General features: G+C 50.3%; 1 protein-coding gene across 11 annotated transcripts; it reads left to right on the top strand.

Moving 5' to 3' along the window:
• The first annotated feature begins 4,580 nt into the window (after positions 1 to 4,580).
• Positions 4,581 to 16,514, top strand: LDLRAD1 (low density lipoprotein receptor class A domain containing 1). Of its 11 annotated transcripts, XM_086389579.1 has the most exons (8): positions 4,588 to 4,716; positions 5,707 to 5,986; positions 6,503 to 6,557; positions 9,161 to 9,289; positions 11,365 to 11,502; positions 13,240 to 13,287; positions 13,654 to 13,782; positions 15,198 to 16,514. In XM_086389579.1, exons 2-8 carry the CDS (start codon positions 5,966 to 5,968, stop codon positions 15,344 to 15,346), a joined length of 669 nt encoding a protein of 222 aa, XP_086245705.1. In that variant the 5' UTR covers positions 4,588 to 4,716; positions 5,707 to 5,965; the 3' UTR covers positions 15,347 to 16,514. The 11 variants fall into 11 exon arrangements, with proteins under 11 accessions (XP_086245714.1, XP_086245705.1, XP_086245734.1 ...); XM_086389608.1 differs by lacking the exon at positions 13,240 to 13,287; XM_086389531.1 differs by lacking the exon at positions 6,503 to 6,557 and having other exon boundaries at positions 4,589 to 4,716.
• The last annotated feature ends 355 nt before the right edge of the window (positions 16,515 to 16,869 follow it).

Raw genomic sequence — 16,869 nt, 5'->3', positions numbered from 1 at the left:
ATGTGATATGACCAGATAAGCATGAAGTACTCTGGGAGGACCCCTAACTTCAGTGATACCCAAGCTTAAACCTAGAGGGAAAAGGAAAGCCAGACAAAATACAGGGAGCAGTGTACCAGTGAGGATAGCATGCTCACATCTAGAGGCATCAGGTGGGGAACTGCAAATGGTTTAGAAGCCTGAGATAGCACATGTAAAAATAGCAATAGATGGTGCTGGACAGACCACAAAATAAAGGACCTTAGTAAACCTGGACCTGGTCCTGAGCAAGATGGCAAGCACAGAAAGGTTTTAAGCACGAGAGCTGCAGCGCTGTGGAACAATGCCCTGGACAACGGTGCTCCTGGTAGACTAGAGGGGCATTTGGGAGGACAGCAACATCTTAGCTCTGTAGTTACCTCCAGGATCTGTTAAATTTTGTGTTTATCCAGCCACAGAGAAATGGGAAATCCCATTTGCTTCCCAGGGTTGTTTTTTTGTTTTTGTTTTTTAATGCCCAATAATCCTATTTCATTTTGTTTCACATACATTAATATTTTTGAGCTCTTAAGTATGAGGGTCTCTGTTGTTCCACATTATTGTTTGGATGGTAAGCCTACTCATTGGGTCATAGGCACAATCTGAGTATTGCCAAGCAAACTGGAAGGCTGTCCCATGGACTCCTAAGCTTCTTACCAGACTTCACGTTGGGCTAAATTTTTAAACCACAGTGCTTGGTCTACTTATTATTGTCCTCAAATTCTAGGTGTGCCAGCCCAGCTTCTACTAACCCAGGGTATTCCTGACCCCTTGCCTCCACATTACCAGTTGCAGAGCAGGTTATGTTTGCATTTGAGTATCATAAGTAGAAGCTACCTTTTTTATCTTTCTTTCTACTTCTAGACTAGAGTCTAGGGGTGGTGGTATGTGAAAGAAAGTTACATGGCTCAAAATAGCCTGGAGTTAAAACTCCACTCCAGGTCCTCCCCACCATTCTATGCACAACAAAAAACTCTCTCACCTGAAGAAAAAAAAATGGACATTAAGGTTGATTAGCCCAGCTCCCAGCCGGTCCAGCCTCCAGCCAAACTCCAGAATTCCTTGCCCCAGCCATTTAGAGAGAACTACTCCAAACAACCTTGGAGAAGAACAGGCCCCCTTAAGACAGTAGATTTCCACATATATGCCTATATATACTTACTATTTTCTTAGGTTAGTGCAGCAGCTCACTAATCTGACTCCTGCCCCTTCTCGCCTCACTAAAGGTGATCTGTTCCTGTAAAGTGCCGGTCTCGTTCGCTTTTTCCAAACCTCGCCTTCTCTAACTCCCTTACCCTACAGTATTACAGTGACAGAGACAAAAGATTGAGATAGTGGGAAACGCAGCTTTCTGTGAGAAGCTAGACTGCACAGTTAGTGTAGATTTTCTGACTCTTTGCAATAATTAAGTTCTGAAGTGCTGTTTGTATACCTTCTCTGAAATGTATAATTGTTGAAGTCAGCTTTACTATTTCACTATTAAGTATTCTCTTCCTGTGATGTTAATGAATTATCTGTTTAGAGCAGGCGTTCTTGACCTTTGTCACGCCATGGACCTTTTTGATAATCTGGTGAAGCCTATGGACTGACTCTTCCTCAGAATAATGTTTTCACATGCATAAAACCAAGCATAAAGGATTGCAAAGAAAACTAATCATATTAAAATACAATTGTTATTTTCAAAATTTTCCAATTATGTATATATGTGCTTCTTTATTAACACATAACATAAGGCCTAGTGGTGGTTCTCAGAGAAGGCGATGGCACCCCACTCCAGTACTCTTGCCTGGAAAATCCCATGGACGGAGGAGCCTGGTGGGCTGCAGTCCATGGGGTCACTAAGAGTCCGACAGGGCTGAGCGACTTCACTTTCACTTTTCACTTTCCTGCATTGGAGAAGGGAATTGCCACCCACTCCAGTGTTCTTGCCTGAGAATCCCAGGGATGGGGGAGCCTGGTGGGCTGCCGTCTATGGGGCCGCACAGAGTCGGACACGACTGAAGCGACGTAGCAGCAGCAGTGGTGGTTCTGAAACTACTGGAATTTCAAAGTAATTTCAAATTTTATTTTGAAATCTCGGCAACAACTGGAATATGTAAATATCTGATTTCTATTGGTGATAAAGTCACAGGAACTGCTCACAGTACTATCAATCGTTGACTGTGTTCATAATTAAAGGACATGCTATATTTCAGTTAGAAGTTAGTGAAAATATTTAACTTTTTTCTCTTCCAAGTTACTGAAACTCTGGTTTAGGGGTTGTCTAATTTTACTTTACTTGTTATTTTGAGAGTATAATATTTTTATTTGTTTGTTCACTTCTAAATGATTTGGGCTTATTTTACTATTATATGTTTTATATACTTGAATTGTTTGGCAACATTGCAGCAATAATTGAAGGCTTGGGTGGAAAGAAATCAGCAACTGATTAGAAATGAAAGGTTTCAACAAAAACTCTTGAAAATGTTACCTCAAGAGATACCATCATGCAGTCATTATTGGAGCCCCACATCTGAAAATTTCATAATGCTTAAGTATGTATGTGTCAAATAAAATTTGGTTCATCTGCACTGAGAAATATTATAATGCTATCTTGTAAAAGTGTCTACTTATATATTTCATGGGAGAAGGCAATGGCACCCCACTCCAGTACTCTTGCCTGGAGAATCCCATGGATGGAGGAGCCTGATGGGCTACAGTCCATGGGGTCGCTAAGAGTCGGACACGACTGAGCGACTTCACTTCCACTTTTCACTTTCCACTTTTATGCATTGGAGAAGGAAATGGCAACCCACTCCAGTGTTCTTGCCTGGAGAATCCCAGGGATGGGGGAGCCTGGTGGGCTGCCGTCTATGGGGTGGCACAGAGTTGGACACGGCTGAAGCGACTTAGCAGCAGCAGCAGCAGCAGCAATTTCATGATGAAGTTTGTATATTGATTCCCCATGACTTTTGCAAAGCCCTTTAGAGTACTTTCACTGTCACCTTTAAATGTGTCTTTACAGCATCCTTCTGGGAAAGCAGGATGGGGTTTAACATCTCCATGTTAGAATTGAGGAAACAGAGTCTCAGCGAGGCAAGGCATCCAGCCAGGACTCCCAGAGTTATGGAAGGTACAGTGATAGATGCTGAAGCAGGGACTGAACCTCACCTCTAGGCAGGTCTGGAAGTCGATGTGACAGGTGCCTGGGTCAATCTAGTTGTGGTGCCCACTTACTATTGACCAACCCTGAGCTGCGCCCTGGACTACAAAGTAGTCCCCACCTCAAGCAGATCTCTTTGTAATTATAAACAAACCAAGCCATTCAGAAACAATATTGTATTCTCCCAGGGTGCAGAACACCTTCACTTACGTGCACTTACTTCGTTCTAACCACAAAATTCTGAGGTAAGTATTCTTATCTCCATTTTCAGATAAGGAAACAGAGAGGCTGTGACTTGCGGCCTTAAATTAGATAGGTATTAATTTGGCAGAATCAGAATAAAAACCCAGGTTTCTCTGACAAGCTGAGATTTGCTGATCTTATGGGCAGAGGATCGCCGCTAGCTATAGCCAGGGTCAGATGGAGCCCTAGACCATAAGGATTACGCTGCTGCTGCTGCTAAGTCTCTTCAGTCGTGTCTGATTCTGTGCGACCCCATAGACGGCAGCCCACCAGGCCCCGCAGTCCCTGGGATTCTCCAGGCAAGAACACTGGAGTGGGTTGCCATTTCCTCCTCCAATACATGAAAGTGAAAAGTGAAAGTGAAGTCGCTCAGTCGTGTCTGACCCTCAGTGACCCCATGGACTGCAGCCTACCAGGCTCCTCTGTATAGGGAAAGACAAATCCGAGGAGGTGGGGAGAGTTGGAGAAGGCTTCATGGAATGAGATTATTGCCTGGTTCTGGACAAGAAAGATGGATTTAGAAAGGTGGATGGAGCCAGCAGAAATCACTCTAAGCAAGTGACAAGCTACATACTGGGAGAGAAGTGTTTGATCCATGCCACAAAGGATTCAGATTCAGCATAAAGAAACCCGTAAGTCAATAAGAAAAAGATAAGTCACCTATAGAAAAATGGACAACAGATAGGAAAAAGCCTTTCACCAGGGAAGAAATCCACATGACCAATATATTTTAAAAGGGCAACATTACAGCATGGGCTGGGGCAGGGCTTTTCAAACTGAATATGCATTTGAACCTCCTTGTTAAAATGCAGGTTCTGGCTTGGGTCTGGATGAGATTCCATCTCTCATACATGATGAGGTCCTGCTGGTCTGAGGACCATACATTTAAGAAACGAGGAGATAGGTAGAGGTAATGTGTGAACTTTTCAGTCACCCACGTCTATAATGCAGCTGTGCCTCCTTTCAATTGTGAACCTTGGGCAAGTAACAATGTTTCTGTGCCTCAATTTCCTCAACTGTGAAATGGAGATAACAATAGTCTCCCTCACTTGTGGTCGGGAGGACTAAGTGGGTTAACATATGTAACACGTGTAGTGCAGCATGTGACAAAACAAGTGTTCAATACATGTTAGCAACTGGTGGTGGCCTAGGAGTTACTAGAGAAACGCAAACTAAACCGTAGTGAGATACCATTTCTCACCCACCAGAGGCGGATGTCAGAAAGTCTGACACTTTCAAGACTGAGGAGACAGAAACTCTTGTCACTGCTGATGGGGGTGCAAACCAGTACAGCCTCCAGGAAGAGTGGTCGGGTAATATCCGGTGAAGTTGGGGGGCCCTGCAGGGTGATTCTAGATGTATGTGTATGTGTATTTCTAGAGAGTATGTAAAACCTAGCCACTGGAAGCATACGCGGCATGTTGGAGAAACTGGTTGGCTCTGGGGAGGGAGGGAAGGAATAATACAACTGGGGAAAAAAAGAGGACTACAGTTTTGCTATACTTGATGGAAAGATGACTAAATTTTAACATTATTATCTCTGGATGGTGGGCTTCCCTGGTGGCTCAGATGGTCAAGAATCTGCCCGCAATACGAGAGACCCGGGTTTAATCCCTGGGCCAGGAAGATCCTCTGGAGGAGGGCATGGCAACCCACTCCAGTATTCTTGCCTGGAGAATTCGATGGACAGAGGAGGCTGGCGGGCTTGAGGCCATGTGGTGGCAAAGAGTTAAACAGGACTGAGCAACTCAGCACAGAAACATACACATCTCTGGATGATGGATACATGATTATTCGTTATATTAGTCTTCCAAATTTTTTGTATTTTCTTACGTTTTTAAATTTTGTTTTTCAGGGAAAGAGAGGGGGAAGAAGGGAGACATTAGAGCAAGTGGACTGAGTGGGTCTGGTATAGTGTTGGGCGTTGAGTGGGGAGGACAAACAGATCCATCTACGGGGGCACCACTTTTCTTCAGGAATGAGGGGAAAAGAAGTTTAGAGAGACAGATGAGAAAGCTGAAACTCGGGTTAAGTGACATATCATTTTAGTGGAAAATACATATTCTTTCCACATAGGTTATGTATTTCATTGAACAAACATCAGTGAAAACATGATCCCTGCTTTTTAGCCACTGGAACCTTAATTCTGGGTATTTCTGCCTGGATTTTCATGCAGATGGGGGGACCTCCATCTCATCATCGATGTGGGGAAAAATCACACACTGAAAAATTCCTGAGTTCAGCTTCCCTCTCAACCCCGCACTGTGTGATTCAAGGGCAATTTCTCACTCTCTGAACCTCAGGCTCTTCTGTCACATAGAGAATTCTGGTGTTGGAGCGTGGCTGTCAGCCTGCAGAGGGGGAAGAGGCCAGGCCGGAGCAGGGCCCTCCTGCCCTTTCCTCTTCTTGGGAGGCAGTCTGGGAGGAGCCTGCCCACAGGGAGGGTGCAGCTGGGAGAGGCCTCCTGTCCTTCCTCCTCCTGGCTACCCCTGGTGACAGGCCGGGAACCTGCCGAGTTTTCTGCATTGCCAGGGCTGGAGACAGGAGCTGGGAGCCAGAGACATGAACAAGATCTTCCCCCAGGTAAGAGCTGCCCTGAGACGGTTCCTGACCTGGGGCAGGGGGGCGGGGTGCAAACACCAGGCTAAGGGTGGGCAGTAAAGAGGGGAGACACTGAGATGACTCGGGTCCCCCACCGCCCCGGAGGCTCTCTACCAGGTTGTAGGGAGACGCAACAGGTGAACCAGGTACATGGTTCAGGTGGTGAGAGCTGGGAGGGGACAGGAGGCCAGGGGAGGGAATGATTGACATTAAGGGGGCCGCCTGGCGAGCTTCTCCAAGGGGGTACCCCCTGAGCTGGTTTGAAGGATGAACGTTTGCCAAATGGGCAGTGGAGGAAAAGGCTTTCCAGGAGAAGAGCACAGTACAGGCCAAGGCGTGGGAACATAAAGTAGACACGAGTGTGGAGCAGCCGAGTGGGAGGGCCAGTGTTCCCACCCAAGGCTCTTGGTGACGCTTCTGGGAAACTTTTCAGTCCAGCTCCCTGAGGCTGGACCTCCCCTCCCCTCAGCCCACCCCACATTCTGTTCTCTTGGGCAGGGGGATGCCAATGGCAGTGCTGCTGCTGGAAGCAAAGCCCTCCCTGGAGGGGAAGGTAAAGGCCGGGGGGCCTGGGGCCAGCCCCTCCCCCGCATGGGACTCCCTTGATGCTGGGCTGTTGCTATGGAGACACAGAAGCGGCTCCCTAAGGCTCCCTCTGTCTCTCAGGCCTCGGCCCGTTGTTCATGTCATCCATTCCCAGTGTCCCGGCCATCTGTACCAACAGCCATTTGCTAAATGCATAAGCACATGTGAGCACATACTGTGCGCTGCCCACCCCGCAGACATACAGTGCCCCCCAAACCCATAGAGGAGAGAGCTCTAGAGTCCAGTCCCTGACTCAGGGTGACTCAGGTGGGTCTCCACCTCTGAGGGATAAGGTGGGAGGGATCTCACGTTTATTGAGCACCTACTCTGTGTCCAATCTTGACTCTCACTTGACCACTGAGGGGAGAGACCCAGAGAGGAGCTACTACTAATAACTATCAAGGATCAAGGCCCTACTGTGTGCCCAGCAACATGGGGCCTCTTCTATACCCAATGGTCAGCTCTGAGGAGGTCTCCTGTTAGGTGCAATAGCAGATGAGGCAGCTGAGGTGACGTGAGGTCGGGTGGTTCAGCTGAACTGGGATCCCGCACGGATGGGAGGCGTGAGGCAGGGTTCAAGTTCGAATTAGGGTCCCTTGGCTTGCAGAGCCCCAGTAACTTTTTGCTCCACACTGGCGCTCGTTTATTTCAAGCCTGCTTCATGAAGGGCCTGGTGTGGAATAATGGGCTCCTTTTCCCGTCTGTCCCCAGGGGAATCAGCACTTAAGGGCTTTCAGGCTTTGAAGTGCGACCTTCACCTGGCCATGGCCCCCGAGACGCTTCTGTGACCCCTCCTGCCCAACCTGTGCTGTGCAAATATTTGAGAAGCAGCTGCTTGGCTGACCGACCAGGACGCTTCTCCTTGCCAGCCTTCTCGCTGTCTCCCTGGTTACCCGAGTTTACAAGGGAGCCACCGACCGAGGCTGCAGGGAATGTGGGTTTTAGATTTATGCTGCGTCTCCTCCTCTGTCTCCCTTCCCAAGGTACACCCACCCCAGGCTTCAGCCACACTTGCTGTCCCCCATATGCCATCAGGACCTCTACCCTCCTGCGCCCTCTACCTGGACTGCGCTCTCCTTGCACCTTCCCCTCGCCTGCCCATGGAAATCCCGTCCTCCTTCAAGCACCCAGGACACCTCATTCACCACACTGGTCACCTGGCTGTGCGAGCAGCTGGGGAACAGGTACTGGTCTGACTGATAGACCAGCACAGAGCAGACTGCTCTGAAAATGTGAGTGGACTGTATGGAGTGACCCGATCTGACCTGAAGTGGGTTCTTCCCTGGATCTCTAGGTCAGAACATTCCCAAAGCACCTATTGTGTGCCTGCTGCTGGGCTGACCTCTGAGGACACATGCTCCTGCCCCTTCCCTCAGATAATAGTCCCCGGGGGACAGAGGAGTGCTCACACTCTGCTTTTTATGTGTCCAGACCTTGACTTCTAAGTGCAGCTGCAAGCTTTTGGAGGGCAAGGATCAGAGTTGTGACTGCTTTTATGTCCTCTACAGAGCAGGGCACCTAGTCACTCAGTCATGTTCAACTCTTTGCAACCCCATGAACGGTAGCCTGCCAGGATCCTCCAGGCAGGAATACTGGAGTGGGTTGCCATTTCCTTCTCCAGGGGATCTTCCCAACCCAGGGATTGAACCTGGGTCTCCCATGTTGCAGGCAGATTCTTTACCATCTGAGCCACCAGGGAACTTAGTAGGTCCCCAATAAGATTTTCTTTCATTATTTCACAAGCCAGAAAAAATTCAGGAGCAAAGTCACTTAAAGGTGTCACTATCCTTTCCAGATTGGCACATAGTAGATGCTCAATAAAGACAAATAGTGGCTAGAACCTTCATAGCACTTACTATGTTCCAAGCCCTGTTCTGATCCAGTACCAGCTCAATCCTCTCAACAACTCTAGTGTAGGCATTAGAGCCCCATTTCCCACGTGAGGAAAACAGGCACAGAGAATAAAGTGGCTTCTCAGTGTGGCCCAGCTGAAAAGTGGTGGAGCTGGGATTCCAACCAGCATCCTGGCAGGTTCCAGAATGAACAACTAGTTGACACCGTGGAAAGAGCACCAATTTTGGCAGCAAATAGATGTGGACTGACATAACAGCTCCACACAAGGGGACCTGGACTTTTCCTTCTCTGAGCTTCAGTTTCCTCATCTGTAAAATAAAAGTTGTCTTGAGTAATTAAAATAATGGCTATGAAGGGCCTGCTTTGGTTTCTGCCCTATGACAGGAACTCAGGAAGCAGGTGTCCGTGTCTCCTTCCCTATCTCCTGAGGAGACAGACTCATGGAAGGACATGGGGGTTATGGGTGGAGCAGAGACCTGGGGCCCTCGTCCCGACTGCCACTTACCAGCTGCTGGATGTGGGCCAGGGCCAGGCGTTTGGTGGGGTGGGTCCACAGGCAGAGCTGAGAACATCTCAGTGGGCTTGGGAGCGCCCTTCTCCAGGGAAGCCTGTCCTGCCCCAGCACCCCAGTGAAGAGGGACCACTTGTAGGGGTCAGGGCAAGGGTCCTTGGGCCCCCGCACTGGCTGCTCCATCACTGGTTTCCCACCCCACACAGCGAACTGCAGCCCTTGCTGCTGCTCACGCCGAGGGGCCTGCCTCTCAGCCTTCCTGATGCTCCTGCTGACAGCTCTTGCAGCTCTGATCGCCCTGGTCGCCATCCTTGGACCCCCGCCTCGCACGCCAGGTCAGGGCGGGGAAGAGAGAGTGGGTCAGACTTAATGGGAGGGTAGAGGGAACACAGAGCGATGGGGGAAACTGATCCTGCCTGGCTTCTCCACAAAGTGACGTTTGAACAGTTCCTTGGGGTGCATGTACAGATACACACCGACACTGACACGCACACATCTCTGAGCTTCCATGTGCGCACCTGTAGCTTGAGCTACTGAAGGACCCAGCTATGACGCCACCTCCTCCAGGAAGCCTTCCCCGCCTGCCTTGTTTAGGAGCCTTGTTTCAGCTCCCAGTGCTCTCACACTTCCTCTCCCCCAAGCCCAATCACCCCGAGTGGTGTTGTCTCTCTGCTTGTCTGTCTCCACCACAAACGACGGGGACCTGTCCAGTACATCCCTGAGGCCAGGCAGGCTTCAGCATGAGCCCCAACACCAAATGTGACCTCGTGGAGCTAACAGTTTGCAGAGTGACACGGAGGTTAACCCAATAAGCACTTTAAGGCAGGCTTAGTGGGAGCTCTGAACGTCTGGGGCGGGACTCTGGCCAGTCCAGGGGTCAGGATGGGCACCTTGAGAAGTGAATGGCACTGAAGCATGAAGGGAAAGCGGGATTGGTTGGTGGAGGGGGTGGTGGGAAAAGCATCCAGGTACAGGGAACAGCATGTGTGGGGTGGGAGGAAATATGAGAAGGTCAGTGGACTCGATGGACAGGGCAGCGGGTAGGGCCGGGGGCCCAGGGCCCAGTGCCTTGAAGGCTGCATTGGGGAAGGAGGTCACCATCTAGAGAGCCATGGGAAGGAATTAGCTGGGAGTGGGATGTCACCAGACCTACCTTTCTGAGAGATATCTCTGTTGCCTAACAGAACGTGCTAAGGGGACTCAGTGAGGATAGGGGTAGAATCCACCCTCGTGCCTGTGCATGGACACTGGGGGTAGATGTGAACACATGAAGAGCTGCCTCCATGCATGCACCCATGTGTCTGTGTGTACATGTGTGCAAGCATCCATGTGTATGCATATGTTTGTATGTGCAGGTACATATCTGTGTGTGTTTGCCCTTGTGTGTGCATGTCTGTGTTTGTGCAAGTGTGTCCAAGCGTGTATGTCTGTGAGCAGTTGTGTGTGTGTGACAATGTGTCTCTGAGAGCCAACACCTCACACTAGCTGAGGCAGTTCCTGGAGATGAGCTGTGATTCACATGCGCACAGACCCACATAAACTCGCCCCCACCTCCAACCCCACAAACGTGTGTCTGAGTGCACAACCCACAGAGCTGGACCTCCAGGCTCCTCTGTCAGTTTCTCTCCCCTAATTCTTTGGAGCAGCCCCAGGGCTGGGTGCTCCATGCAGTGGGACAGAGGGAAGGCTCTCAGAGGGACAGACACTCAGACGGTCCCCACCACTCCTGGGCACTGCAGAGGCAGCCCGACCTCAGGAAAGAGACAGGCAGCAGCCTGGTTATTAGCTGTGTGGCCAGGCCTCTCGAACCTCACCAAGTCTTACTTTTCTCATCTATAAAATGGGGCTAGTGATGGCATGTCACAGGAGGGTTCAGGGAAACAATAGAATAAAAATATGAAGGTGTTTGCAGCCTGTACAGCTGTCCCAGATATAAGGACTGTGGCATAATGGTCACTAGCTAGCCCCAGGATGTTGCCTGTGACACCCTCACCTGCACCAGGAGCCCTGCCATGAAAACCGCATCACTAACTCGAGGCCTGTCCTGAGGAGCTTCCCGTGAGATGGTTGTTCAATAGCCATGGGAACCATGACTTTCTCTGCACTCTCTCTAGAGTTATCCACACAAAGACTTTTATATAATCTCCCCAGCAGTCCCACGGGGTTTGTGCTACGCTCCCCACTTTGCAGACAAGGAACCTGAGGCACAGAGAGGTCAGGTCACCTGCCCACGGTCACACAGCCGGCAAGTGGTTGAACTGGGGCTTGCACGCCATCTTCGACGTTGAGCTCAGGGTCTTCCCTGTGGCCCCAGCTCCTCGCTCCAGCTCAGGTGGGGCCCAGGGGGGAGAACTTGGTGATGCCCTTGTGAACACCACCCTTGACCCTTCTGGGGCTCGCCCTGCCCAAGGGGCCCAGGCCTGTGTGACACAGACGAACAGGACGGGCTTCCTGTGCGATGACCGGAGCAGCTGCATCCCGGCCAGCAGCGTCTGTGACGGCGTCCGCGCCTGTGCCCACGGCGAGGACGAGGAGGAGGCCTTGTGCCGTGAGTACCTATGCCAGGGCCCCTTGGGAGTTGCCCCCAACTCCAGCTCTCCCTGCAGCCAGACTGAAGCTCGACCACCCTGAACGTACCAGGCACCCTTGTGTGCTTCTGTGCCTTTGGTTGTATACTGCCAGGAACATTTTCTCCCACCCTGTCCCAGTCACACGCACACACATATGCTCACACGAGGGAATGCCTCCATTCTGGGTCTGGAGAAACTTTATGCAACCTTCATGGCAGAGTTCAAGTGTTAACTCCTCCAAGAAGCCTTCTCTGACTCCCAAACTAGATGAAGTTCCCTTTACTGGACTCTCAGCCCCTGTGCTTACCTGTGTCCCAGCCCCAGTCACATTGATTGTCAATCTCATTTGGCACGTTTGCCACCCCCGTCAGACTGTGAACTCCTCGGAGGCAAACCTAGTCTGCTTGATCTTGGGGCCCAGGGCTGGAACAGGGCTCTGCACAGAGAAATATCCGGAATGATTTGTTGAATAAGTGATGAAATTAGTGAATCAACCAATGAATGAATGGAAAGGTCTAATCCCAGACCTTAGACTTGGAAGTTCTCAAGAGAGAGGAGTGTGGCAGTTGCCACAGAGGAGGGAAAGAGATTGGTGAGTTAGAGTGGGTGGGGTGGGTTAGCTTATGAGAGGAGGGTCATTGTGTCGTGAGCCCTCAAGACCAGAAGAGATCTTAAATTCATCTAGCCTATGTTCCAGCTCATGCCCCAATTCCCTCTGCCACCCAGCCTCTGCTTGCTCACTCCCAGGATAGAAGCTCACTACAACTTGAGGCAGCCGCTCCTATCACTCTGGTTTTCCAATGGGGACGTCTCCCTTGTACTGAGTTTAGGGCTACCTCCCAATAGCACCCTTGACTGGTTCCAACTGTAACCTCGCATCAACCCCTGCCCTCCAAGAACCACACTTCAATCTGTTTCCCATGACGGTGGCACTGCGTGGATTGGAGATTACTTTGTTGTCCCGCATGAGTTTCCTCGTCCCTGAACTACCCTCTGAACTCCCAGTCACCCCATTGTGATTGGTTTTCCCCACCCCACCAGCATCCACAGAACACAAACCAACTGCCCGTGTCCCTCTCCCTGGACTAGCTCCAGAAGCATCTGTGACACTTCCGGCTGGCTCTGGCCAGTCCAAGGAACAAAGACTTTTCCCCTCCTAAGTCTAGGTTATATCTCTAGTGATGTGGCCTGAGTTTGTGTTAATTTTTGGTAGCCCTGTCACACTGCTGTCTAACACAGAACCCACTTTCAAGAAGGGTGCTCTGATTCCCTCTCACAAAACATGTGAACCCACATGCCCTGAGTTCTGGGATCCAAGTGCAAGACTTCACATTTATTCTTTTAAAAAATTATTTATTGTATTCATTTATGGCTGTGTTGGGTCTTCACTGCTGGTCTGGCTTTGCTCTAGTTGCAAAGAGCAGAAGCTACTCTCTAGTTGCAGTGCTCGGGCTTTTCATTGCGGTGGTTTCTCTCACTGTGGAGCATGGATTCTAAGTGCAGGGGCTTTAGCAGTTGCAGTGCATGGGCTCAGTAGCTGAGGCTCTCGGACTCTACAGCACCGGCTCAATAGTTGTGGCTCACAGGCATAGTTGCTCCATCGGATGTAAAATCTTCCCAGATCGGGGATTGAATCGTGTCTCCTGCATTGGCAGGTGATTTCTTTACCGGTTAGCCACCAGGGAAACTCCACATTTATTCTTGTTGTGTTCCAGTTGGAGGAAACTTCCTGGAGGTGAAGGAACTTGAACCTGGACTTGCAGGTGGGATGGTTTTGGACAGGTGTCAAGAAGGACATTTCTGGAGGGAGGAGCAGAGTAAGACATGGTGTGGATGGGAAGGAGCAAGAGCTGAGTAGGACTGAGGAAGGGAGGAGCAGCTCTGGGCATCCTGTTGGATAAACAGGGAAAGAACCCTCCTCTCCCCTTGATTGACCTCCTCCCCAGGAAACCTTCTCCTTGTGCCCTTCCTGGATGCTCAATGACCTTGGGTTTGTCAGCTGCCAGGCTGGTCAGGACAATCTACCTCCTTTTAGCTGTGAGACACCCGCAGCCTGAATGTACCGGCCTGCCCGTACCTGAACTGCAGCCAGATGTGGACTTGCTCCTGCTTCATCTCTCCCTCTGTAGGAGCTGTGCCCCAGAGCCTCCCCGGCTTTCTTGTGGCTCACTGTGGAGACCCTGCTTCCTGGATCTACTCAGACCAAATGTGTGATGGGATCAACAACTGTGGGGACTGCTCAGATGAACTGAGCCCAGGTGGGGGTCTGGGCACAGGCTGGGCTGGGCAACTGGCCAGGCAGCGGCCAGAGGGCAGAAGTTAACCAGAGAATCTCTGAGGTTTCCCCTGCGTCCCCTGTTTTCATTCTAGGAAGATGTTTCCCACTTCTGCTTGAATGCCTCAAGTGGCAGGGTGCTCATTACCACTACAAGTGGTTCCTTCCAGAGAGTTATTCTTCTGTGGTGGGGAGCTTAGTTTCAAGGTCTCAAATGAGGAAGCCAGGGAGCCCAGAGGGCAGTCACAAGAAGAGTACCTACGTGGCCCAACTGGGATTTGAACCTGGGCTTCCCTCATCTCCTCTGCACCACCCAACAATCCTGTGAAGAAAGCAGGGCAGGAATCACTGGCCCCACTTTATATGTAGGTAAACTGAGGCCAGAGGGGAGAAGCGACTTAGTAAAATGAGTGATAAAGAGGGAGCTTGTGTATAAACCCAAGTCTCCCAACTCTAAGATTTGAGTTCTTTCACTGCCCCAGAGTTTGCTTCCAATCTCTTCCCTAGCATTCAACCCACAAATATGTTCTGAGCACTGTTGGGGCTGGCCTGGTGCCAGGTCCTGCTGGGGGACAGCCAGGGGTCAAACATATGTCCTATCCCCAGGACTTACATCATGCTAGTGACTAAAGGTAGTGCCAGGGGTCCTGGAGAGGTTTTTGTTGGAGTGGGGGAAGGGAGAAGAAATCATCAAGGGAGACTTCTCAGAAGAGGCTGTGTTCAAGCTGGCCTTAAAAAATGGACAGGGTTTCACCAGGCAGAGACTGGGTGTGCAGCGGTGAATGCTGGAGGCCCAGGGTCCAGGTTAAAGAAGGGAGGCCTGCAAGGTTCCCTCAGGGAGTTGTAAGTGGGCTGGTGGGACCAAATTAGGGTGAGAGAGGAGGATGGAAGATGACGGGCATTAATATTTGAACACTGACCATGGGCCTGGCACTTGGCCTATCTTTCTTAGTAACAACCTTGAGCAGATGAGGAAACTGAGGCTCAGAAAGGGTGAGAGACTTGCTTGAGGTCACACGCAAAGTCACATAGAAGTTTAGCCCTTCTGGATGGCACACATATGATACATATACACTTCCTGCTGCTTTGGTACCTAAGGCAGATATTACTAGGCTTGGATACAGCCTCAGTGCTTTTCTCAGCTCAATAATCCTAGTGGGGCCCACTGATGGATCACATAAGATGTACATGAGACAGGGTACTTGTCACCCTGCCACAAGGATGCCACCCCAGGAGGCTCTGAGCTGAGTTGGGGAGTCTAGATTCTCTCTTCTGCAGGAAATAAGGAATACAGTCAACCTGTGTCAGATAGGGTAGGGCTGGGGGGCTATGGCCAGCTGCAGGGCTTAGGAGTGCCCCAGTGCATGGGGCATTCCAGCTGTTCTTCTGTCTTCCCAGTGACTACCTGCCCACCCTGCGGCCCTGGGTGGTGGCGCTGCCCCTCGACTGTCTTCAGATATTGCAGCTGTATCCCCAGGAGCCTCTGCCGGGATCATGTGCAGCATTGCTTCGACTGGTCTGACGAATACTCCTGTCCTGGCCCTTGACTGAGTCACCCAGGCCAGAGTGGGCTGCTGGCTGGAATGGGGTTGATAACCCTTCACATGTGCTATGAATCCAAGAACAGAAAGGAGTGTTTGAGATCACGTAGAGGAATCTACACACCATCGTCTCTGAATAGGAATTGCCTCTCCTGCTTTCAAGTTTTTCAACCTCTGCTTGAATTCTTCCAGGATGGGGGGCTCATTACCATGTTAGGCAGCTCCTAACAAAGATGAGGGAAATCTGCTTCCATGATTTGCGGCCTGCCTCTGACGACACACAGAGGAAATCTTCTCCTTTGCTCCAAGACAGGCTTATAGATACTGACCTTGCCACTCCTTGGAGAAAAAATAAGTTTTGAGCTTGAACACCAAGCTGAGAAGTTAGACCTTCTGGATGGCACATATACGATATTTAATGCCACTTCCTGCTGCTTTGGTACCTAAGGCAGATATTGCTAGGTTTGGATACAGCTCAGTGTTTTTCCCAGCTCAATAGTCCCAGTGGGGCGCACTAATGGACCACATGAGATGTACATGAGACAGGGCACTTGTCACCCTGCCACAAGGAAGCCACCCCAGGAGGCTCTGAGCTGTAGGAAGAACAGCTTGAGGAGTCCCTCCTCAAGCCCTTCCATCCCCTCTCCTCTGGACCACTTCCACCCTCACCCCAAGACCACCCGCCCAACCAAACAGCCCAGGTTCCTTCAAGTAGGGATTGTATTTCAGTCCCGAAGCCTGAGTGAACCAGCTATTTCTTGGCATACATTCCAGTTTTACAGCACCCAGGCAGGCAAGGATGGATATATCCATTAAACAGATGAGGAAACTGTGGCCACCAGGATCGTACAGCAAAGTCAGGCTAAGAACTGGGACTCAAACACGGTCCATGGTGTCCCGACCCCAAAGTCGTTTCTGCTACCAATGTGACCCTATCTTGGCCGGGGTGGAGGCCAAGAGTCTCTGGGTTTAAAAATGTAGCTTGAGCCCCAAGCATCCAGTATCGTGCCTCGAACCTGGACTGGCAACTCGGGAGGGTATGGGGAGGGAGGAGGGAGGAGGGTTCAGGATGGGGAACACAGGTATACCTGTGGGCGGATTCATTTTGATATTTGGCAAAACTAATACAATATTGTAAAGTTTAAAAATAAAATAAAATTAAAGAAAAAATGTAGCTTGAGGGTCAGAAAGTGTCCCACCTTCATTCTGAAAGATGGACTTGGAATCTGGCTAATAAGAGGGTTCCTGTTGATGGAGACAGACATATCCCTGTTGGAAATTAATATAATCAATTCTATGTATCAGTCTTCTGTGAGTTTTGAACTAAAAATGGACATCTGAGAGACAGGTGAGCTCCAGTTCATTCATTCATTGCCACTGAGTCAATTCATTTGCTCACTGAACAGTCTCTGTGTGCCTGTTCTGTGCCAAGCCCAGTGCCAGGCACCCTGAAGTGAACACACCTGGACCCCAGCGCCCGAGGAGAAGAAGGTGTCACGGAGGAGGCACCTCACACTGGAAGGACGGGT

The sequence above is a fragment of the Bos grunniens genome, chromosome 3 (assembly GCF_055505025.1).
Source record: "Bos grunniens cultivar Pamir isolate PY7600 chromosome 3, Bosgru_T2T1.0, whole genome shotgun sequence".
Taxonomy (NCBI): domain Eukaryota; kingdom Metazoa; phylum Chordata; class Mammalia; order Artiodactyla; family Bovidae; genus Bos; species Bos grunniens.
This window is presented reverse-complemented; position numbering and strand designations above follow the sequence as displayed.

Coding starts and splice junctions, on each gene's coding strand:
- LDLRAD1 (XM_086389531.1), top strand. CDS start 4,618: ATGTCAGAAAGTCTGACACTTTCAAGACTGAGGAGACAGAAACTCTTG. Junction 4,717..5,706: donor CCTCCAGGAAGAGTGGTCGG/GTAATATCCGGT, acceptor TCTGAACCTCAG/GCTCTTCTGTCACATAGAGA. Junction 13,783..15,197: donor CTCAGATGAACTGAGCCCAG/GTGGGGGTCTGG, acceptor CTGTCTTCCCAG/TGACTACCTGCCCACCCTGC.